The 24,756-nt window shown below is 44.0% G+C and overlaps 1 protein-coding gene across 3 annotated transcripts in view; it reads right to left on the reverse strand.

The window, feature by feature from the left end:
• Positions 1–24,756, reverse strand: part of DHX40 (DEAH-box helicase 40) — a 418,899-nt gene that overhangs the window by 21,929 nt on the left and 372,214 nt on the right. Inside the window, exons 16-19 of one of the 3 annotated variants that reach the window (XM_078679839.1) lie at positions 17,383–17,452; positions 6,424–6,652; positions 2,833–2,942; positions 180–352 (exon numbers count right to left, since the gene is read on the reverse strand). In XM_078679839.1, coding sequence (XP_078535965.1) covers positions 329–352; positions 2,833–2,942; positions 6,424–6,652; positions 17,383–17,452 — 433 coding nt within the window. In that variant the 3' untranslated portion in view covers positions 180–328. Of the gene's footprint in view, positions 1–179; positions 353–2,166; positions 2,943–6,423; positions 6,653–17,382; positions 17,453–24,756 lie in introns of those variants that run through there. The other 2 variants (XM_078679838.1, XM_078679840.1) reach the window with 2 other exon arrangements.

Genomic DNA, 24,756 nt, shown 5'->3' on the forward strand with positions numbered 1-24,756 from the left:
GCACTACCATGATGCCATAATCAATCATGCTATTCTCCATTAAATAATACGCTTTCACTTCATTATTACATTCATTTTATTGATTTACATCGGTACACTGAAATACAATCACAGGTTACACAAGTATGTGGAAATACTAATGTAGACCTTAAAATGTGGTTTCACAATTTCTTAATCAACTTCTTTGAAACTCTAGGCCCCAACCCCAATGCATTTACAAAATCTGTTACCTCATATCACAAGGCTGCTTGCTTGTAGTGTTTGAACAGAAATTTAACTACCAGAGCTGTCTCCTCAGTGAATTTTCTCATTGTAGAAAATTGGAACCCTATTTGGCATGGATACTACCGCCCTAAAACAATAATAAGAACCTTTGTCAGGATGAACCCTTAAAGTCACTAAATTAACCTAAGCTCAAATCCCTGGTAGCTACGGCACAGAGCAGATAGGGAAACCAAATTAGAAACAGCAAACAAAATATGAAACAACATGACATCAAAGGGCCAAACCTCCGATAAAGGGAATTACAGATATGAATTTTTAAAATTTTAAGTGGGAATAGTGCCAATAAGCATACAGTGACACTGACAGTCAACAGTAGCAGCAGACTGGACTTAGGCACAATTGGATGCTGAAACAGTGGCCTCTGGGCCAGATACACCAACCAGATTAATTCTCATCAAAGAATTTAGATTCTGACTTTAGTCCTTCAAATCCCAATTCACCACAGGAGAACACTTTCAAAGCCCCCCAAGACATTAGGGGAGACAGTTGGAGAATCACAGGGTGTCAAGTCAGAGGCTAACAGCAGTGCCCATTCCAAGTCCAGTTAGTACAGCTAGTCAGATGGGCAGTTGCCGGAAAAAGCCTCTTGTAGCTTGTGGTCTCCCTGTAGCGTTAACAGGTGGTCAGTCTTAAAACCCTTGGAATCTACTTTGTACTGGGTACAAAAGAGAGAGGGTCCAGTCCCTTTGAGGGCTCTCTCAGGTTGAAAATAGCAGGTTCAGGAATGTTCTAAGTGGGTGCCTAGAGGTGCCACGTGTATGCCTCGAACGAGCTAGTGGATGTGAATGACTCCTGGGTAGACCCTGGACAATAGAGTATAAGTTCCTGGGGCCAATCCTATCCACTTTGGGCATTTTCACAATGGTGGAAGTCTTCAGCCAAACTAAACTTGGGCTCTGAGAGCTGGGGGTGTGTGGAGGGAGTGTACTATAGTAATCCTAGTTTCCATACACATCGTACACTAAAATCCAGTTTGAAGCAGGTACTTCAACAACCAGACAGTGGGTACCCAAGAACGGTCTTGCATCCTGTTCTTGCCCTGTAAAGTGAGCCCAAGGTGTTAGGTGATGCTCACAGCCCAACCATACGTATCCTGTCAGGTTCTGAAGGGTCACTCTGCCCAATCTGGGTAGCTTCCTGTTTGTTTCTGGGAGGCATTTCACAGGTATTCAAACATGTGAATAGCTGGCAGACGTAGCCAAGGAAATACAAACAGCTTCTAGAGGCTTTAGGCATGCAAAAGGTTACTTTGCAAAAGTACATTTTCCTAAATATTTATCCAAAATACGAATTTACTATTGAAATTGATTTTTAATGATTACAAATTGTTGTTTAATTATTTTGCTAGAGAGACACCATTTTTCTAGCCATTCCCATTCCGAGGTACAGTATACTTTACCACTATTTAGCAAGTGTACAGAGTTCTAAAACCAGCAACAATACAGGGTCCAGCAAGAGGCAAAAAAGGCTGTGCAATGATGCAGAAATGGCGGATTTCCTACACTCATCCTCTTGAATGTTGTTGTATGTGTCCTGGATGCCGAATTGTGATACTTGTTGGCTGTAGCTTCATGTGGTTGAAGGTGAAGAGGGCAGGGCCTAGGGTGTGGGCTGTATTTATGTGTTTTCAGGTGAACGAGTGTCAGGTAAGTATGATTTGGGTCATGTATATAGGATATGCCTATTTCTTTAGGGAATCCCAACTCCTATGGTGAATAACAAAAAAGTGGAGTGTTTTATCTCTATGTAAGATTAGATCTACACGTGAGTAGATCTGCAAATGTAAATTTACTTTTGGGAATCAGGCCTCTATTGTCTCATGTCTTTTGTTCATGGGTACATAAACCCTTTCTGCATTTAAAAAGGCTACCACAAGTTAAAAAGATAAGAACAAATCATTTTAATATAGGGCTCAAATAAGAATGCAGCTACACATTCAACCTTGAGACATATTGTTCTCTACATTACAACTCTGCATTGTTGGCTCGTTGCAATCTTGTATCAGTAGCATAACTCATGGTGAGTGCAGAGGAAGGCTTGGAGCTGTGATCAGCAAGTTGACTAACAGAGTAACCAGTGGTAACAGCATCACATCTAGAACGCCCATGTGCAAACATTCGACCAATGATATCTTATGGTCAGAGTTTTGCCTGCACCACAAAATGGTCTGCTTGGAGAAACTCAATCAACAAACCAAGGTCTTTTTTATCCACTGGGACATTCTGTAAGAGCAATAATACATTTCAGTGTGCACGAAAAGGCTTTGGTGATATTTCTTACTGATGAAGGAAGTTGCCCATATGGCCTCCTGCATCACACTGCACTCATTTTTACAAAGAAGTCCACCTGTACACCCATGCATACTCAATTATTCTTATGCACACACAATTATATATACATCTACTACAAATGTCTTGATGTACAAATCCCTTTCCACCAGGAAATGGTAGTATTAAAGCCCACCATGGGCCAGTATGAACAGCCTGATACTGTTTTAAGAGTAATGGAAACTGCATTTCTCAGCTGTTAAAAATCTTGTTTCATTACGTTTTCAGTCTTCTGCTCCTTCCTCTGCAGGTATCGAGCCCGAGCGTCCAATATGGATGTATCATCATTTCTTCTTTTAGCTTTCTTCAAAGCATCTTCTAATGCTCCTTCTGGAAACATAATGTTAGGATTTGTGTTACACTAGAGATAAGTGAGATGTGCAACTGTTAATTTATTATTCGAATTCCTACACAGCATACATTTACGTAACAATATATGTATATAATTGGTATCCAATTTTTTCCAAATCATCTATTGACAAAGAAGGATATTTGGTTAATCGTTGGATACACATCTAATGAAGTCCTCCATCATCATTAAGAATAAGACAACCAGGTGAGATGGAAAAGGCAGAAAATGTGTACATGCAATTCAACAATTAGTTGAAAAGTCAACTATGAGATACCAAAATGTGCAAAGAGCAGAAATATAATTCAAGGGGGGCCGTACAGAAGGTAAACAGCCAAAATTGACCTTTGACACCGAAAATCCTCCCATTCACAGGTGGAAATGGACGGTGAACAATCCACAGCTCCTGACGGCCCACCTCCACAGACGATTTAAAAGCCCTCTCCTGCTAGTAATACAGTCCAGCCTCACCTCTGTAGAAACCAAAATGGACGCCATGAACACGTGCATCGATATCCTGGTGCACAAAAGCGACCAACATGCGGAGAGCCTAAAAGAAGCATGGCCAAGCCCAAAACAACAGTGGTATGCAGTGAGTTTTCAGTGCCTACAGGGACACGAGAGACAACAAAGCTGCGATGTAGTCACCCCACACAGTGATTTCTCCTGAAATACTGCCTGTACCTGCCTAAAATGACGGCCGCAACAAACCCCTCCTGCGTCTCTCCTGACCTTATCTCCCTCCTCCCCCTACCCCTCTCTGCTCTACTCCACTTTCCTGCTACTGACCTTTGCCCTCACCTTTCTGGGCCCTTAGTCCCCACCCTGTTGTTCTGTGAATTTTCCCTCGTCAATTGAGATCTAGCTATTTTGTCTGATGCCCGATGGAGCTACCTGGTTTAGCTACAGGGGAGACAGGCCGGGGATTCCCTCCATGGACGTCACCTACCCAGTCGGTCTTTAGACCAACTTCCTTTCGTGTCTCCTGTCGTCTCTTCCCGCATCCTCCCTCTATCTATGTCTCTCCTTCTCTCCTCTCTCAATGTATTGAGACTGAACTATTTTGTCTGATGCCGATGGAGCTACCTGGTTTAGCTATAGGGGAGATGGACCGTGGATTCCCGCCTTGGTCGTCACCTACCCAGTCGGTCTTTAGACAGGCCTCCTTTCGTCTCTCCTTGTTGTCTCTTCCCTTATCCTCCCTTTCTCACCTCCCCTGCCCCCTCCACTACTTTTCTTTCTCCTTTCTCACCTCTTCTAATTGTATTGCCTATTTTTTGATGCATTGTGTAATTGTTGATCTTTTTCTGTTACATTGTTGATTCTCATGTAAAGCGCTCGGATACCTTCGGGTCTAGCCAGCGCTATATAAAAAACTCTTTAAATAAATAAATAAATAAAATCGTTCTTTAGCTCACTTTGCCACCCCAGTTCAGACCCAGCCATATGCAAATCAGTCTTGATCCTGTGCCTCATGGGAACAGTCCAGCCCAAACTGCCAAGCCAGGTCTTCCTTGGGACCAGTTTCGGGGTAAAACCCCTCATCAGCCAGGCTCGCTTGAATCCAGTGGCAACGTGAGCCAGGGACCCACATCTGGGTATACCTTGCCAACTTAGGGTGCACAAAGCAAACAAACACAAGGAGATGATGGACGGAGCGCTGACACTTTTCAGACACTCACCCCCAAAGAGAGAACATATCCTTAAGCGGAGGAAAATCATCTAAAAAATGAACTTTGATCCAAAAGATAGTGTTCTTAATTGAGGGTTTTCTCTTAAATGACACAGAACCCAAGATCTGTTTAAATATCGAAACAGGATTTTTTTATACCACATATTAGGATTAGTTAATGTCATTAATTACAGCAACTGAAATGTGCATATCACAAACATCAGTCATAATTTGTCAAACAAAGAATTGTAACTAGGAATTCTATAGGACACGAAAAACTTAGATATTTATGCGAGGATATTTAGCAAGGATTTGTATTAGAGACTATGCCTTGAAGCAGTATTACCCTCCCCCTTGGACTGTGGAAGCTCTAGGGCTCACACTATGCTGCTGGGTCGTTCTCGCCCCATTGCACATCATATTTATTTTCCAACCCGAAATGCCATGCTGGATCTGCTACAGGTATTGACAATTGAGAAGTGGCTTTAGTCACCCATGTTTAATAAAAGCCTAGTCCTCACTGCTGGTTTGTTTGGTACAAGGACAGTTTGAGCCTAACTCATACTAGACAATGCCTTCAATGAAATGGGAGCCGCAGAGCTCACAATCTGCGCACCCCTAAAACTTACATCCTGATGAACTGAATCCTCATGCCACCTTATGGGAAACACCTCTCTCACTGGATTATTGATGGTTTTCTACCCAACTTAGTTACAGGGGTTGCCTACGGGCTATTTTGGCCACTGTAGTTTAGAAGCTTCAATAATCACAATCTTCTTTTAGGTATAACTGTGTGATGTAGAGAAGTTCAATTTCTAAACGCACAAGTTTCCATTGAAGCTACAATGATTACATATGCAGCTCATATTGCAAGGTTAGTTTGGGGTTTGGAGCCATGGTAATTTCCATGGTAGGACTGTGGTTCATGGGTTTTCTGTGCATTGCAGCACAAAAAAGTGGGATGTATCTATTCAATTGGGCTTTAGAACCTCTGCGAAAAGATTCTTGTACGGGCCTCCCTGTGAAGCTGTAGGGGCTCGATCCCTCATCCTGGGTTGTTAAAGCTTGAACTGCTGCAAGGATTATCTGTGGAGTGTAAGAGGTGGATTCCTTTCTCTGCCCGAAGTGTTAAAGTATCCTTTTTGATACACTGCCAATATGGAGAGCCTTGCAGGGAATAGATTGGACTCTTCTTCCTTCCCTTGAACCTCAAACAGTTATTTGCTCATTCTATGCACCAGTGATTAACTGTACATTGTAAAGGGTCAAATTCTGATGGCTCATACTGACCCACGGAAGCCTCTAGTCTTCCTCTGTAGTAGAGGGTTATGTTTCCAGTGGTACGACTTACATCCCTTTCCTTGAACTTTGGGAATGTCCTACACTTACTCAATGGCTACCAGTGGAGTATTAAGGGCCCAACCACCAGCCCAGTTGTTTCAGAAGCTTCCATGCTCACTCTTTGTTTTAAGGGGTTATACCGGCAGTGGCATGAGCCATATTTGTTTTATATCTATATGTCTACTTCCAAGTTCCAACTCAGGTTCTGGGATCAGGTGGAGTTCCACAGGCAGTATACCCCTCTCCTTTTACCCTGTTAAAGATTCCATGCTTGCAGACTGCTTGGAGCTGTTGCCTATGAGAAACCTCACTTCTCTTTGTCGTGAAATCTTCTCCATGGATTCTTTAGGACAGATTCGGCCGACAGACTGATTGACATTAAATTATGAGCTCAGCAGCACACTGCAGCAACATCAGTTCATTGCTGCATATTAAGCTTATTTGCTCACCATTCTGACGCTTCAACCCCTCCTTGATGTTCCACTTTGCGATTTCCTTCTCGGTCACAGCTTCCCTGGCCACGCTACTTAGTTCATACACATCCACTTCATGAAGCTTTGGCAGCAAGTCTTTCACCCACTCATAGCGAATGGGGCACACAGTCCTCACATAGATGTTGGACGTCACAAGCACATCGTGAAACATGATCCACTCCAGCTCAGCCTCGTGTCTGTAGAGCTGGAAATCAAGAGATCATTAACAAGTGTTTTTGTTTTCTTTGAACCAAAACAATACTAAATGAAAATGCTACTTACCCAGTATGCATCTGTTCTTGGCATGTAGAGCTGTAGAATCTCATCCTATGCATAGATCACCATCTAGTGTTGGGTCCCGATGTTTGCACTTTGTTTTTTTCCGAAGAAGTCTTCTTAATCACGAGGTAGGTGACTCCTCCTTTCGGTGATAGTGCGCATGGTCATCGACTCCATCTTCAGATTGTTTTCCCGCAGAGGGTGAGATAATGGAGTAATAGTAAAGAATAGAGATATCCATCTTTATCTATGTATACTGACAAGAGAACTACAGCAGCTACAGGTACCTGGGGAGGCGGGTGGGCGTAGGAGATTCTACAGCTCTACATGCCAAGAACAGATGCATACTGGATAAGTATAATTTTCCATTCGAGGCATGTGAGCTGTAGATCACATGCTATGAATAGACTATACAGCAGTCTCACCCAAGCGGTGGCTATCCTGTAACGGATGGAGTTGTCTGAAACAGCGTTTAAAATACTGCTTGGCCCACATTAGCTTGTTGTCTTGCTAACACATCTACACAATAGTGCTTGGTGAATGTGTGTGGTGTGGACCATGTTGCAGCTCTGCAGATATCAGTAATAGGGATGTTCCCTAAGAAAGGCATAGTAGCCCCTATTTTATGGGTGGAATGAGCTTTAGGGGATACAGTTAGAGTCCTCTTGGCTTTTGCATTGCAAATTTGAATACATTTAACAATCCACCTATCAATTTCTGATTTGGAGATAGGATTGCCCTTATGAGGTGGAGCAAAAGCGACAAAGAGTTGTTAGGTCTTACAAAATGATGCTGTTCTTTCCGTGTAATACAATAGTGCTCTTCTAACATCTAAGGTGTGTAGAGCTTGTTCTGCAACAGAATCAGGTTGAGGGAAGAATACAGGCAATTCTACCGATTTATGTGAAATGCAGATACTCCCTTAGGTAGGAATTTGTGATTTGTACGAAGAACCACTTTATCTTTGTGTAGTTGGAAAAAAGGTTCTTCTATGGTTAGTGGATGTAGTTCACCCACTCTCCTCAATGAAGTGATTGCAACGAGGAAAGCTGTTTTCCAAATGAGGAACTGTAGTTCACATTTGTGCATGGGTTCAAATGGTGGGCCCATTAATCTTGTGAGGACTATGTTAAGATTCCATACTGGGCCAGTTGGAATTATTGGTGGTATAATGTTTTTAGTCCTTCTATGAAGGCTTTGATCACAGGCACTCTAAATAGGGATAGATGTTGCCTATTTTGAAGATACGCAACTAATGCAGCGAGATGCAGTCTGATGGAAGTATAGGCCAATGCTGACTGCTGCAAATGTAACAGGTAGCAGAGAATGTTTTGTATGGAAGCATCAAGAGGGTTGATGTGATTGTTATTGCAATAGATAACAAAATGTTTCCATTTGGCTGCGTAGCAGGCTCTTGTGGTAGGTCTTCTGTCCTCCCTAATGATGTTCATACAGTCTGGTGGAAGATTCAGATAACCAAACTCTATGACTTCAGGAGCCACAGTTGTTTGGGATCTGGGAGTTTGATTTCTCCATGGCTCTGTGTGAGGAGATTGGGAGTTAAATGTAATTTATGATGCAGTACCAGGGAGAGCTCCAATTTTGTTGTGAACCATGGTTGACGTGCCCACGTAGGAGCTACCAGGATTAGTTTGAGAGATGTTTGCCAGAGTTTCCGAACCACTCATAGAATTAGTGGGAGAGGCTGAAAAGCATTCGCAAATATCCCTGACCAGTTCATCCATAGAGCATTGCCTCTGGATAATGGGTGTGGGTACCTTGAGCCGAAGCTTTGGCATTTTGCGTTTTGGGGTGTTGCAAACAGATCTATGGGAGGGAGTCCCCAAGTTTGGAAGTATGGGAGGAGAACTTTAGGGTGAAGTTCCCATTCGTGTATTTGATAACTCTGCCTGTTGAGGAGGACCGCAATCTGGTTGTTCACTCCTGGGAGGTGTTCTGCTAGGAGATAGATAATGTGGTGAATAGCCCGCCTCCAGATGTCTTGGGCTAAGTGTGACAGCTGGAGAGTGTGTCCCCCCCCTAGGGTCGGATTGGGATCACAATTTGGCCCAGGTACTGACAAAAAAAAGTGGTCCATATTCGCGGGCCGGGGACCACATTCGCTGGGCGGGCCCACATTTGCGCGGTGTGGCCCACATTCGCGGGCGTGTCCTTTCATGAAACACACAAGGAATGTAAGTGGGATTCTATTGTTCTTGGGAAGGACACAGGGCCAAGGTGAATATGTCCTACAAGCTGAGCAGCTGAAAAACAGTGAGGCCCCTTTCTATTACAAAATTATTCCCCAGCCCTCCAGCGCAGGAGCATCTGAAAACAGCGAGGCCCCTTTCTCTTAAAATATTATTCCCCAGCCCTCCAGGGCAGAAGCACCTGAAAAGGCCCCTTTCTATTACAAAATTATTCCACAGCCCTCCAGCGCAGGAGCACCTGAAAAACAGCAAGGCCCCTTTCTATTACAAAATTATTCCCCAGCACTCCAGCGCAGGAGAATCTGAAAACAGAGAGGCCCCTTTCCATTACAAAATTATTCCCCAGCACTCCAGAGCAGAAGCATCTGAAAACAGCGAGGCCCCTTTTTATTACAAAATTATTCCCCAGCCCTCCAGCGCAGGAGCACTTGAAAAGCAGCAAGGCCCCTTTCTATTATAAAATTATTCCCCAGCCCTCCAGCGCAGGAGCACTTAAAAAGCAGGGAGGCACTTTTCTATTACAAAATTATTCCCCAGCCCTCCAGCGCAGGAGCACCTGAAAAGCAGCGAGGTCCCTTTCTATTACAAAATTATTCCCCAGCGCAGGAGCACGTGAAAAACAGTGAGGCCCCTTTCTATTACAAAATCATTCCCCAGCCCTACAGCGCAGGAGCACCTGAAAAACAGCGAGGCCCCTTTCTATTACAAAATTATTACCCAGCCCTCCAGCGCATGAGCACCTGAAAACAGCGAGGCCCCTTTCCCTTAAAATATTATACCCCGGCCCTCCAGCGCAGGAGCACCTGAAAAACAGAGACGCCCAGCTATTTGTAAATTAGTCAGCCATCCCCAGCCCTTCACTGCCTCAGGGCAATGGCCTAGCAAGAAAAGGGATAAAGCAAAAAACACAGCTGCTGGGCCAGCCATGGGGGTGGGGAAGGCTAAGGTGAAGATGGTGCGAGTTCCCAACATCACCTGGCCCCCACTGAGACCCATTCTTCCTCACCCACTATGCCCTGAATGAGAAGGGCTGTGGGCAAGGTGTTAATGCAGACACTGTTTCAGGGCTACGTGGGCCCCAGTGGGGCCGAGGTGAAAATGGCTCAATGGCCTTAGGAACACCTGGCCCCCTGGGAGGCCGATTCTTGCACACAATAACCCCTCCCCAGCCCACCATCAGCGTGATTGCTTGGCAGGGCAGAGGATGAAGAAGAGGCCACAGCTGTTCATCGCTGAACGGCCGCACAGCGAGGCTGCTTTCCTATCCCTGTCCAGTGCTCTCTGTGGACTGGGAAAGGGGAAGAAAACGGTCCACAGAGGGCACTGCGACACCAGCCCTTTGGCCCATGCCCGTGTGCCAATCAGTCCCTGCCCCCCGTTTCTGTATGTAATACATAGCTGTCATGTTGTCGGTTCGAACCAAGACAGCTTTGCCAGACAGATGATCTTGAAAAGCTTTGAGAGCTAGAAAGATTGCCATCAGTTCTAAATGATTGATATGGAGCATCCTTTGCAGTCAGCTCCAGAGACCTTGTACTGTGTGTTGCTGAGGATGAGCTCCTCAGCCAGTAAGCGACGGGTCTGCTGTTAATACTGTCTGTGGAACGGGGTCTATGAAAGGGCGTCCTTTTGACAAATTTTGTGTGTTCCACCAATGCAGAGAGCAAAGAGTACGGCCGCTTACCAGCACTAGATCGGTTAATAGCCCTTGTGCATGGTTCCACTGACTAGCTAAGCATTCCTAAAGTGGACGCATGTGCAGCCTGGCATGGGGAACGATCAAGATGCAAGACGCCATCACTCCCAGCAGTTGCATATAAACTCGATCTGGAAGTGATAGATTGTCTTGAAACTTGAGAACTAACATCTGAATGTTTCAAATTCTGGCTGCGTTGGGAAACGCCAGAGCCTTTTGAGTATCTAAAGTGGCTCCTAGGTATTTCTGAGTTTTGGCTGGCTGAAGATGTGATTTTAACACATTGACTGTAAACCCCAGTTGGTGAAGGACGTGAATGGTTATGGAAGTATGCTTGAGATATCGCTGGTATGTGCTGGCTTTGATGAGCTAGTCGTCTAGGTATGGGAAGACATGTATGCTTTGTCTTCTTAGATGAGCAGCTACTACTGCCAGACATTTTGTGAAGACTCTGGGGGCAGTAGTGACTCCGAATGGGAGTACTTTGAATTAGTAATGTAGACCTGCTACCATAAACCTGAGAAATGTGCGGTGAGCAGGGTGGATTGGAATATGAAAGTAGGCGTCTTTTAAGTCTAGAGTTGCCAAAAAGTCACCCTTTTGTAAACGAGTTAGGACCTGTTGAAGTGTTACCATGTGAAAATGGTCTGACTGTACATAAAAATGTAGTTCTCTGAGATCTAATAATGGTCTGAGAGAGCCGTCCTTTTTGGGAATTAGGAAGTAAAAGGAGTTCACACCCTACCCTTGATGTTGTGGTGGTACGGGCTCTATCGCTCCTTTTAGTAGTAGAGACTGTACCTCTTGTTTGAGGAGGTGTAGGTGATCCGGTGAAAGTTTGTGTGACTTTGGGGGAATGTTTGGAGGAGTGTTGATGAACTCCAGGCAGTAACCAGAACAGATAATTTGTAGAACCCACTTGTCTGTTGTTAATCACTGCCAAGTTGGTAAAAAATCTGACAGTCTTTCCCCGACAGGTGTTAAGTGGTTGGGGAGAAGTATGGGCAAGTCATTGTTTTGTATTAGAGGGGGAGGTGCGTGTGCTAGAACCTCTACCTCTGCCGTTGTTTCCTCTGTAGCCCCCTCTGAAGTAGTTTTTAGAGCAAGAGGGTGGGTTATTGCCTTTGTATGTGGATGCAGTTCCGTTGAAGAGTTTTTGGACCCTGCTTGATAGAAGGAGCACGGAATGGAACCATGGCCTTGTGCGGACTGAAGGGCTCCCATTAATTTGGTCACTTCAGAGTCCTTCTTCATCTTTTCCAGTGAAGAATCTACCATTGGGCCAAAGAGATGTTGTTTATCAAAGGGTGTATTCAATATCGAGGTCTGAACCTCAGGTTTGCCCCGATATATGTAGCCAGGCCTGTCTTCTTAAAAGGACATTAGTGTTTATCGCTCTTGCCGATGTGTCAGCAGCAGCTAGGGAACATCTGATTTGATTGTTTGAAATATGCTGTCCCTCCCGTACTATGTCTTGTGCTTTAGATCTCTGCTCTTGGGGTAGAAATTGGATGAGTTGTACCATTTCATCCCAATGCGCACAGTCCTATCTGGCTAATAGCGCTTGTGTGTTAGATAGGTGCCATAAGTTTGCTGCTTGTGAGGCTACCCTTTTCCCTGACGCATCAAGAATCTTTGATACTTTATCTGGGGGTGGAGCATCCCATGAAGCTTGGGAGTTTGACCTTTTACTTGCATTTGAAACTACCAATGAGTCTAATGGTAATTGTCTCCTTATGGCTTATACTATTTATCCACCCTAGGGGTAAGAATACGTGCTCTCACTGGATCGTTAAAAATGTCGTCTGCATGCATGATCATCCTTTTCAGCATGGGTAACGTATGTGTTGACTTTTGTGTACTATTAAGTGTTTCAAAAAGGAAATCCTCTTCGAGGGATTCTTTATGGAGCTGCACCCCATGGTAATTGGCAGCCCTGCCTAGCAATTCAACATAGCCTACACTGTCATCTGGTGGAGAGGGCCTAGTAGAGTATGTCAGGATCGTTGTCTGTGGGCGAGTCATTGTTGTAGTCGTCCCATTCATCAGTAGGTCCTTGCTGGTTATCATCATTACCATCCCCATCCCCATCATACTGGTTGTCAGGTGTATGTGGTGTTGAGTGTTCAGGTGAAGTTGGCACAGGTAGAGACTGAGGAGAAGGTGCTGCTGGAAGAGGACGAGGAGGAGGGGTAGGGTTAGTTCCAATATTTCTCTTATTCAAAGGAATGTGATATTCCTCTTCAGTATCAGTCCTTCTTTTTAAAGTCACTTTGGTGGTAATGTGTCCAGTTTTAGGGTGAATGTACAACACCTTTTGTTTCGGGTCTGGTTTAGATGATTTTGGTACATCTGTTTCGATGCCGAAGTTTTCAGTGCTGACGGCTCGGCGGTTGGTGTCTTTGGATCCGAAGTGTTTTTTGGTGCCAAGTGGTGATGTTCGGAGCTGGACTTGGGCTTCGATCCCAAAGGCTTTGGCACAGTTCTCGAATTGGAGTGGGGCTTTTGAGTTGGCTTCGGTGCCGAGCTTTAAGGTGGGGCGTCAGAAGCGTGGTCTCAGTGCCGACCGGGGCCTGAGGGCGCGGGTTGGTCCGGAGCCTTCTTTTTAGGTGGACTTGGAAGTTTGGGTGAGGTAGGGACTGTACTTGCAGTACATTGTCCATGCGGGATGTCTTCATCTTGATTGGAGCCGTCCTCGGAAAGGGAGATTGGATCCTGTTCCTCCTCGGCCCCAATAGCATCGCCAGCTTCTTCATCGGATTGAGGTCCGAAGAGGTCCGGAATGGAGCCTGTGTGTTGGCTCAGCATGTCGAGGCGTCGAGCCCAAGGTCGGAAAGCTTGGCATGCATTGCAGTCCTGCTCACTATGTTCTGATGACAAACACAGGTTGCACACTTTGTGTGAGTCGGTGCGCGGGTATTTCACGTGGCATCGACTGCGAGTCGAACCGACGCCGCTCGGCCTGATGGCCTACCACGAGCTCTCCGATTGAAAGAGGGTTTTTCCGAAATAAAACACAATACGTGAGGAATGGAATACGCGATCGAAAACAATACCGTAGAGTGTGAGTGTTCTACGCACTGAGGGAAACCGTAGAATCGGTGTTGAACAGGAGCGCAGCGAGTAACATCCAAACCCGATAATGGAAAGAAAAAAATCTGTAGATGGAGTCGATGACCATGCGCACTATCACGGAAAGGAGGAGTCATCATTCCTCGTGACTAAGAAGACTTCTTCGAAGAAAAACAAAGGGCAAACATCCGGACCGAACACTAGATGGCGATCTATGCATAGCATGTGATCTACAGCTCACATGCCTCGAACACAAGTTTTCCAAGTCCTTGTGTTAAGAATGAACGTTTTCCTTGTTGTATCAAACTTGCTAGTGTAAATACAAAGTCAGTTTTGCATAGGGTTACCAGATGACGCCATGTCACGCGGACAAATATTGGCAAATTCTAGGTTTTCATTAAAAACATTATTGTGTTTAAGGGTTTTTAATCAAGCTGTTTAATTTAAATGAACCAAGGCAGGTAATGAGATATTTGGGTTACATGGAGTATTCTGGTAACCCTAGTTTTATGAAGATATTATCTTTGTGTGACACAAAATTAAAGGGCTCAGTCATTATTTAAGAGATTCCTAGAGTGTCAACGTGCTAACAGGTTGAGGCATTACATAGGAGAGTGACATCCGGCAAGAAAGATCCTATATGCTAAGGGGTGAGTTAATGCAGCTATTCCTCAAGTAAGAGGCTGATTGGCTTGACAAAAATACCAAAAGAGGTCCCTCTCATGTGACATATTTTACATGGTGAAACACAAGGCGACAGAGCCTTATCTATGGTGACACAGCTCTTACACGCTCACACCAAAGACTGCAAATCAATCCGTCAGGTAATAAAACTCCTATTAGATCTGATCAGACCTATCCACTTCCTGCCTCAGACCTTAAACAACAGAGCTCTCTTCTAGGTACAGCTCTTGTAGCTCCAACCTGAGGCTAAATAGCTTCTCCTTGTGCTTTTGATAGCCAGGATATCAAACAGGCAGCACAACTATTTCTGGATCAGACCTTACACAATACAGCTATCCCTCTGGTGACATTTTATATTAGTCTAGGTCATTAGACTGTGGTTTGACTGCAGTTACCACTCCAGAGGTACAGCTCTTGCTGGCTCAGGCCTCAGACAGTGGCATGTTTCCTCTGGTTGAATAGTTCCTACTGACTAAGCCCTTAAGGCAGCTCAGCAATCCCACAGGTTACAAAGACTGTATACATTCTAGTCTTACACAGCAGGCCTATCCATTAGGAAACAGTCAATAACAGTCCATTTACAGTCAGACGCACCATTCTTCAGGTGATACAGCTTTCAATATTCCAGAGTTTAGCCGGTAGTGCAGGTCGGGTTCTTAGATAATATGAGTCTGAGGAGTGGGATGGATAATTGGTCTTTGCACCAAAATAAAAGTGGCACAGTGACCCTCTATAATAAATTAGTTAGCAAAATATTTGGCCATGTTTTGAAATTGGAAAAGTTTTGTACTAGTAAAGATACACTGTATAAGTGGTTAACAAGGTATGGAGGACTGCATGGATTGAGCTTGCTATAGGCAATATTTATTTTAATATCAGGGAAATCAACAGTTAAAAACCGCCCCTTAAACAGGCCCATAAATTAGCCGACAAACAGCCAAAAAAACAGCCCATACACTGGCCTGTCAGATCAGCCTGTCAGACACTGCCTGAAAGTCATAAGGCCAGTCAGACACAGTACATGTTCATGCCGCATACAGCAGGACTTTAGTCCTGGTTGCAAAGATGAGACTGGCTCATACTTTAGCTAATAGAACAGTCCCACTGGATTTACTACGGTTCCAGGACTCTTTCTGACTACGACCATCATCAGCAGAGCATGAATTAGGGTTAGAAGCCCTTTAATAGACTGTTTTAATCAGGTAACACCGTTTTAACAGGCTTAGACAATATCCCTCAATGATACACATTTTAATTGCAGATGTAGGGCTGTGTTCTTAATGATAAAAACGAGAAATGGGCAGCGTGGGTTGAAGTGGCAATATATACCCCTTATGCTATTTCGTATAAAATCCTCTTTGGCCACTTGCATCAAAAGGAGACTTTCTGAACTTCTGTGGACATTCAACTATACAACAGGTGAGGGAATGGGTTATCACATGCTCGCAGGATCTGTTATAAATATATCATTAAATAATGAATTTCATCTTTACTAATAATACACAACATTTTGGTGCAATTGAATTTAAGTGTAGATTGTCTCAGCAAGTGCACCCTTTCATCATTCTTCGTACCTGCAGATGTGGGACTGTTTTCATAATAACAAAACATGACAATTTGCAGTATGGGTTGCAGTGGCAAAATATACCACATATGTCACTACTTTCCAAACACAGAATATACACTGTGGCCAAATCACAGATAAAGTGTTTACTCTTCTGAGGATGCTCAAGCGCTTCCTCAGTAAGAATGCATTACATTTTAGGCACGCCAGCTTTCAGCTACAAGATCAGACTTTGGAAGTCTTGATGTGAACAGAAGGCACAGTAGACTTCTGTGTATTTGTTTTTAAATGCTACCAATATTAGTAGGTAAGGAACCTGCAGTAGAGGGATATACCATGTTTTGATTCACCCACCGCTTCGGTTAAATTAAAGCCAGGATTGGCACCCTGAAACTTAGCAATAAGAGGACAAGTCCTTTTTTAGCGCAGATGCATATTCAAAAGAAGAAACAAGCTTGAATGATGGCAATAAGACTGAAAGACGAGAATAAGGTACCTTTATCAAGCACAATCCGGCAGCAAAACGACATTTCATTAGGCTACCTTTGACCTTGTTACCTGTATACCTCTGTTCTCTCTCACCTTTTCAACTCTCATGACATGGTTCTGCGCAATATCACTAACCCCGCCTGGGGATTTTAGAATTCCAACTATGCAAATTTGCCAGCCTTCACATCAAGTCAGCACTTGCACAAGTCTGAGCATTCTAAAAAGAAATGGCCCGACAATAGGTCTCTGAAACATGTCTCTGATGCTGCTTCTCTGCCATCTCTTCCAAATATAAATATTCCTTCCCGGTGCAATTTTAAATATTGCACTCACTCCATCGTGACAGCGGCAACCCTATAGTGGCAGGCAGTGGTGTTTCTATATTCAACTCAGGCTACTACATTTCATTCCCAATAATCTTTTCCTCTAACCAAATATTAGAGATCTGGACAATCACCTATGTCTAAACTGCACCAATAACTACGGCACAGTGTGTTATATCTGCCTGCTGGCCAATGAAAACTTTCTTTGGCTGTTTTTTCCACTTTCTATATTTACCGGTCTAGAGTACACTGCACGTATCTGGCATCCCTAAAACAATAAAATCACATAAGCTGCATCATAGATCATATGAGATTATGAATAGCAATGGGTACAGAAATGATTTTCCATTCCTGATTGTATCAAAAGCCTAAATGTCCAGGTACAAAGATTGAGTGATCATCCAATAGCTGTATTACTCTAGAAGAGGAGAACAGGGTGCTAATTTCAAGTTGTACCCTACTGCACCTTGGCAGACCAGGACAATTTGTGTGGTTCACATTCTACTGTTAAGTGAGTCAATAACGATACGTATATGGCATTGTATAGATTTCTCTGCATCCCATTTCCCTCCTTTACATATAGAAAAGGCAAACCCTTGGCGACATTATTAGACGTACAGCAGAGGAAGGATGTATCTTCACCACGGTCCCACAGCCCTCCATAGTGCGAAATGTAGTGCCTGCTGACCTGAAAACACAAGAAACAAATGATAATTTCAGACTTGTCAAAACGTCATGCCTGCAGCACTTCATCGTCAGCAGTCTACAAATATCAACATAAGCATACACAAATTGAACAGCCATTAATTAAATTGATAACCTAAAGCAAAACAAGACAATAGTTCTCTTTCATTAAACATCAAGTAAAAGTGACAGCATAAGAGAGAGGACGTTAATATCGCGAGAGGGAGGGGTGTAGGCATGTAGGCATGGTGTAGGCTGGGGCGCCTGAGTGGATGAATTTCATGGTGGCGGCGGTTTCTTCTGGGGTGACGACAGACCATGTGGTTAGCACTGGATCTTTGGATAAGATCGGGAGGCATTTGACGACATCTGTGGGGTGCGGTTGCGGGCTGTGGGGTCTGTTTGTTTGGGCGTGAAAGTTATTCTAAGACCATCTTCAGTAGGATTGGGAGTCCAGGATTTTGTTTATATCAGAAATATGAAGTTTTTGTGACAGATATTCAGGCTGTTTTCAGACAGACAGCCGTAAAGATAATGCTTGGAATGTTATATGCCGAATGACATTCCAGGGAAAGCCAACCTCAGGATGTAAGGACGCATGTGATGTGCTGAAATCTCTTTGTGTTACGCAGAAGAGGCATGCCACATGGAGGGCCACATGAGGGACATAAGTGAAATTTGGACAGGTCAGTCATTTGATCTTTACTATCCTCAAAATGTGAGATGGCTAGAGCATTGACAGTCACCTATAGGTCTCACTTTGAATGGAAGGGCTTGAGACTATCGATACATTTTAACTGTGTTCTGATGTTTCAGACCTTCTCTTTCAGACACTGTCAAGGTGGAGTCGTTTGCCACGTCTGAAGCCAAGGGATTTTGCTGATGTAATTGATTTAGGTGTAAGGCCACTATTTTGATGTTGATATGTCCAGTTATTGGGGGAACTCTTGGGCCTTTCCTGAGGCATAGCAATAGAAATTCTGTCTTCTCTTGGATAAACTTTGTTTCAAGTCTGTCCTCCATTTTTGTATTTTAAACTTAATGTATCATTGGGTATTATTCATGTATCATATAAATATTATATCCTGTTTTTTAAAAACATTACCTAATAGCTCCACGTAACAAAGGTATCACTGGTGGCCACTGCTTTGTCGAAAAGTACTAGGAGATTAAAGTTGCTTTCACTGAAGAGACAGGGATTTTAGAGCTGTGACTAGACTGGAAATTAGATTGAGAATCCCTTCAAATATGGTAGTTACTGGTGTGGTATTCCAGAAGGCTGATAGGGACACATATCTCTATGATCTTGTAGAGGAAGAGGAGGCCAGTGATAGGCCTGCATTTATTCAGCACTTCTTTGTGAGTACCAGATTTCTACAAGAGAACAAACATGACCTACCTTAAAATAATTTGGGAGCGAGCTTTGGTTCAGGGAAGACTTTATGATTTATATTCATGGAGGAGGGAGAGTATTCAAGTATGACTTCGAAAAGGTGGGTCAGACCTGTTCGAGAAAGGGAGGGATACATGGCAGGCAAGGGCGACTGGACCCTAACCATGGTGGTTGGGTTACTTTGTCACTGGTGTCCTGTCCTGCCTGCCTCTGCAAACTACGCAAAGTACAACCCTTTCTGCACTTAACTCTCCGGTATTGAGGGGGAGCAGTCACAGGCTTCTCAGGGAGGTATTTCGAAGAACAAGAACTCAGAACTCAACAATCAACTAAAAGACACAATCACATCAATGTCAAACCGAGTGCTGTTCCTTTTAGCTTTTGCCTGCACAGTACTTGCAAACTCTCTTGTAAAAAAAAACACTTCTTTAAAGGGACTTACAGCCCGTCCATTACCTGGACTTTCACTTGTTTCCTTGCTTCATATTGGTCAGTACCTCCTCCTAAGGCTCCCTGGGTCTTCATCTGTGTCCCTGCTGCAGAGCAACTTCCTGCCTGTAGCCAGTGTGTCTGCAGTCCCTGTCCATCACCCCTGCACTCAAGCCGCACTGTCCTTTGTTTCATACCCTGGCCCTTCATCCGCACTGTTCATTGTTCCACTCCCCGCCTCCCCCACTGTCCATTGTCTCCCCCTCGCTGTTCGTTGTCTGTTGTTTCATCACTTCCCTCGCCCTCCTCCCATGTCTGTTTAATCACTCTGCCACCCTCCTCTTGTCTGTTGTATAAGCCTTTGTATAAGCCTTTGTGTTTCTCATGCCCCACCGTCTGTTTCTCACCACACGACCCTCCCTGCCTGTTGTTGCTTGCTCCGTTATGTCCCCTGTGCTGTTTTTAGCGATATTGCACAGCAGCGCTGGCTACTTTGCAACACGGGTTAAAGGAAAGAAAGTGCTGTTATGTAGTCAATGCTAGCAGTTAGCACTTTTTTTTCCACTTTAAACAATGTAGCACAACAGGTCGCACTGATGGGCGCTCACATAGGCAAACCCTATTTTCTTTGCCAATGCTTCTTGTAAAAGCAAGTACATTATTCACACAGCAGAACCCAATATTAAACAATGCAATTAGATGAGTTAATGTCTGGTGGTCTTCCTGATTACAATCTCAATAAGTACACCACTCCCATGTTTCAGTGTTCACCTCCCACTAGGGTGACCCTAGTAGCGACAGTCCACAGCATTCCTTACCAAAACCATAAATGAGGCAGAGATGCAGATTATGTCACTGTGACTCCACTGGTCTAGATGCTGAATGTATTTATTTATTTCACTTCTTTTTACCTTCTACTTAGTTTGGTCACAACCAGTCCTTTGCTCCAGTTGCAGGTGAATTCTTGCGGTACCTGCACAATGGACTCCTAAGATCATGTGATGTGGTGGGTGCAGCCCATGGAGTAGACTTTTCTCAGCAGCGGCATCAATGAACAATTAAAGCATGATGGGACTGGATGTCATGGCACAGCTCTTTCTGCAGTGTGATAACCCAGGCGGCCAGGCTCCACTCAGTGGTGACATATAGTTGTGGCGGCTTAGAACAAAAGAGCTCCACTTAACAACGAGACACCTTTTTCTGCTGGCAGTGGGAGCACTAGCTCAAGGCCCACAGTAACTGCCAGCTAGCACAACCGCAATTCAAATGGTGAAGAGATAAGGAGACCCACGTATGCTATGGGTCACTCCTGGCTTTGCTATCTAATGCAACCGGCTTTCATTGGGTGTGCCTCATGCAGGGAATATACTGAGCTCCTCCTGCAGTCTCTCATCCCACAGGACCAGGCACCCACCTTCTCTCTCTCAGCAGATAGGGGTCTAGGAACAAGGCATAGCCACTTTTCCTCCAGCAGAAAATGAAGTCTTCAGGTGATGGGGATCCCCTCCACCCCACTTCTGGCAGACCTTGTTGTGAGGCAGGCACCAACTCTGTTGCACAGCAACTCTTTGAGAGTTTTCTTTAGAACACACCCTTCCTTGGACAAAAGAAATTGCCACTGGAACAAAGTGCGCTGGTTTGGAACCCATTTTCATATACACACATAGCTGATATGGATACACTCTCTCTTGTGCGGGGGTCCAAGATGGCGGATTGACACCGCCAGTGCGGAGGAACGCTGGCTGAGGTCCGGGCTGTGAACGTGTCGGACATTGCTTTTTCCTCAGTTCACTCGTGATATTGCATCTTACCGCTAATGAAAGCGGGAATTACTTGGAACTACTCATATTTCTGCCTGGCGACGTACTTACTATAGCGGGAGAAAAAGATTGATTGCCTGATACTGCTTGCACGCTGCTGACTCTCGGTGTGAGAGAATACATTTCGGATCCGGTACGGCTTGGTGCAGGGCAGTTACGAAGGCTGAGTGATAGCGTGGCCAGAATTCGGGCGGATGCTGCAATTTCGGCTGATTGAGAGCCGGGGGCGGAATCTACTCCGCTTCATTCAATTACCGCGCTTAGCCTCTGAAGCTTCGAAGGGCTGGTCGGCGGTTAGCTGGTTCGGTCTGAAGGTCTATCGGCGCTCTTTCTCATCAACGGCTGAAGCGGACTACGCGGGGATGGCACCGAAGCCTCAAGCGCGAAGCACCCGGACAACAACTACAGCGGCGAAACAAGCGCCGACGATGACTACCAATTCCATTGACCCGGCTCCTGTGGGAAATGCTGCCGGCGTGTCAGCACTATTGGGCTCTCAAACGGATACATCTGAGCTGATTACGGATACAAACAAGCAACTTACGGGTAGGCAAGAGAAACTGGGGGAGAGAGTGGAGGGCTCCAAGACTAACCTTGCATCTCATGATACTTTGTTACAAATAACGGAAGGTAATTTAGTGTTGCCTGAGACAGGGAGCAACATTGTGGATAAAGGGGAGAGTCAGAGTATCAATGCTGCTACGAGAGTTAAAGTGGTTAATGCTAATGCTGAGAATACACTAAAAGGCTGTGTCCCGTTGACTGAAACTGCTATTAACCCTCAAACTGGATCAATTACACGCTCTCTTGCCTCGACTACTCAAGCTGCTTCCCCTGCAATAACTATCAGTATAACTCCAATTCACTCTGAGACACATTCTGTGGAAAATCTTAGATTAAATGATAAGCAATTTACACCATCTACTCAAACTTCTTCTATTACATCAGACGAAGTCCTAGTTGAAGTGGGAGCACTAGGGGCGGAGGGTCTGGAAAATGCTGATGGTGCTGAGACGGATGAGGAGTACTGTGACCTTTATGATTTGGGTAACAATACACCATCAGTGTCAATTAAAGACAAAGATAAAGCTATCAGTATTAAAAAGCTCAAAAATAAAACTAAGAATAAGACTAAGAAGGTTATAAATAAACCTAAGTCTACTACTATGAAGGCGATAGCAGAAAACAGCCCTATCAGACAATGGGTACAAGCTAAAGGAGGCGTTAAATCAATGGCTATGAGACTCTCAGGAAATAGCCCTACTGACCCGGGTGCTTTAGTGGGTGATGCAAGTGGTCATAATGCTGTGATAGACATACCTGGCTCAGTGGGGTCTAACAAGCAGGTAGCTGAAGTACTTATTGTAACTCAGAATCCACAAACCACTTCTGCTCTCCTCTCTCCTCATGTGACTGCCACAACAACTCCTATACTGGTTTCAATGGGCGGACAAGATCTACCAGGTCCTATTACGGAAGCCTCCTCTTCTTCTTCTTTACCAACTCTTCAGCCGGCGATAATTCTTACACCAATAGTATCTGTGGAAAATCCTAGTACACTCTCTTCTACTACTACCACTACCTTACAGAGTGCAATGAATATAGAAGATTTAGCAGAGGCAGGTATCGAGATGGCTTTGAGTGCAGGGCTAACAAAAGAATCTGCTTCGGATGGGCTAGAGCACTCTTCTTCCTTGCCGGTGGATTGGACCCTTCAAGGGGAGGTGTCTGCATCATTTCAGACGATACTACAACTACTAAATGAGCAAAAACAGGAAGCCAAGATTCACTATCAGCAGATGAGGGAAGATAGCAGTAAGACTCAATCTTCTTTGCAAGAAATGTCGTGTAAACTTGGTGCCGTCTCCCAGGATATGGAAGAACTACAGCAAAGAGTGGTTTTAACAGAGGAAAAGTCACTACGCTCTGAAATAGCTGTGAATAAACATGCCGCTCAAATACGCCAAATGCAAGTTAAACTCGAAGACTTAGAAAATAGGCCACGCACACAGAATTTACGCATATTTGGTATTGCGGAAGGGGCCGAAGGAGCTGACCCTAGGGCATTCATTGTTCAATTATTCCAAAAAGCTTTTCCTGATTTATCAGATTGGGATTGGGATTCGCAGATACAACGTGCCCATCGGCTCCCATTATTTCAAAGAAATAAGGGTGGTAAATATCCCCGCCCAATCCTGATATGTATAGGTAACTTTCTGCTCCGCCAAGCTATTTCAATAAAAGCACGACCAAATACTCCAGTTACCACCGATCTAGTTACCTTTTTTGTTAGATCTGATTTGAGCAAACTTTCTTTGGAACGACGTTGGAAACTGAAACAATTTATTGACCCGATTAAGGAACTGGGTGGCCAAGCTTTCTTACAAGAGCCAGCTAAACTGAAAGTAATTAAAAATGGTCGCTCTTACTATTTTTTGGAAGAAAATGAGGTGGAATTAGCCTTGGCTTCTTGGAGATTGGAAAAAAACGGGCACTGAATAATGTTTTGCTTTAAACATTTCAATCTCATCTTTGTATTGTTTCTTCCAATTATGCTATAACAAGAGATTGTGCATGGAATATATGCGTGGAAATTTTGGGTGCAAAAATGTGCCTGTCTATTCATGGATCTATTGCTATTTCTTCTATTTTTCTATTTTTTTTAGTTTGATTTTTCGGGCCAGGTGGCAGTATGAAGCATAAAATAATAGTTATTGCTAAGCACAGTCTTGTTTATTTGACAATTTTATTCGAATGCCCGGATCCTCCAAGCGGTTGATTCCGCTCGTTGGCTGCCAGTATAGCGGCAGCCGGTCTAAAGGGGGGACCTGCAGGTAGCTATTGGGTAGGGTGGGGGAGGGATAGTGTGCGGGGTGGGGAAGAGGGAGATATTTCTTGGGGTAAAAAATGCATCAGGGGGTTAAAAATCTATATAAATGTGAGGAATTATAAGGCTGTTTTGATTTATTGTAGAGGCTTTACAGATAGGAAAATATATTTCATTAAATGTATCAAATAAAATGTTTAGTATGGAATGTGGCGGGCTTAAATAATAGGACTAAGAGGAATCTCGTATATGAGGAACTTAAGATGTATAATCCTCAAATTGTGGTCATTACTGAAACCCATATAGCATATAAGGATAAAAAATAGCTTAAACAACTGGGATATGACATTATGGTTTATACTGAATTCAATGCTTTAATTCGGGGGGTGGCGATCCTAAAACAAACACCTAAAGGTTGAAATACTTAAGACATTAACTGATAAGGCGGGCAGATGGGCAATTGCACAGATAATATTGGAAGGTCATAAATATACAATATGTGGGGGTCTATGCGTCAAACCAAGATGAGCCAATAATTATTGACCAGATTAATATGGAATTGCTTGCATGGGATGGGGAATGTATTGTGTTGGGTGACTTTAATTGCATTATTAATTATAATCTAGATACTACTAGAAAAAACTCATTTCAGATAATGAGGAAAACTAGGGCTGCAATTTTAGATCTGGCAGCAATTCATCTTCTTAAAGATGCTTGGAGATGCTTATACCCTAATTTGGCTGGCTATACATAATATTCTGCAGCACATAAACTATGCTCACGCATAGATATGGTTTGGGTCTCAGATTTTATTCTTGGAACTAGCTCTATGGCTATAT

This window comes from Lissotriton helveticus, chromosome 3_1 (genome assembly GCF_964261635.1).
Source record: "Lissotriton helveticus chromosome 3_1, aLisHel1.1, whole genome shotgun sequence".
Classification (NCBI taxonomy): Eukaryota; Metazoa; Chordata; class Amphibia; order Caudata; family Salamandridae; genus Lissotriton; species Lissotriton helveticus.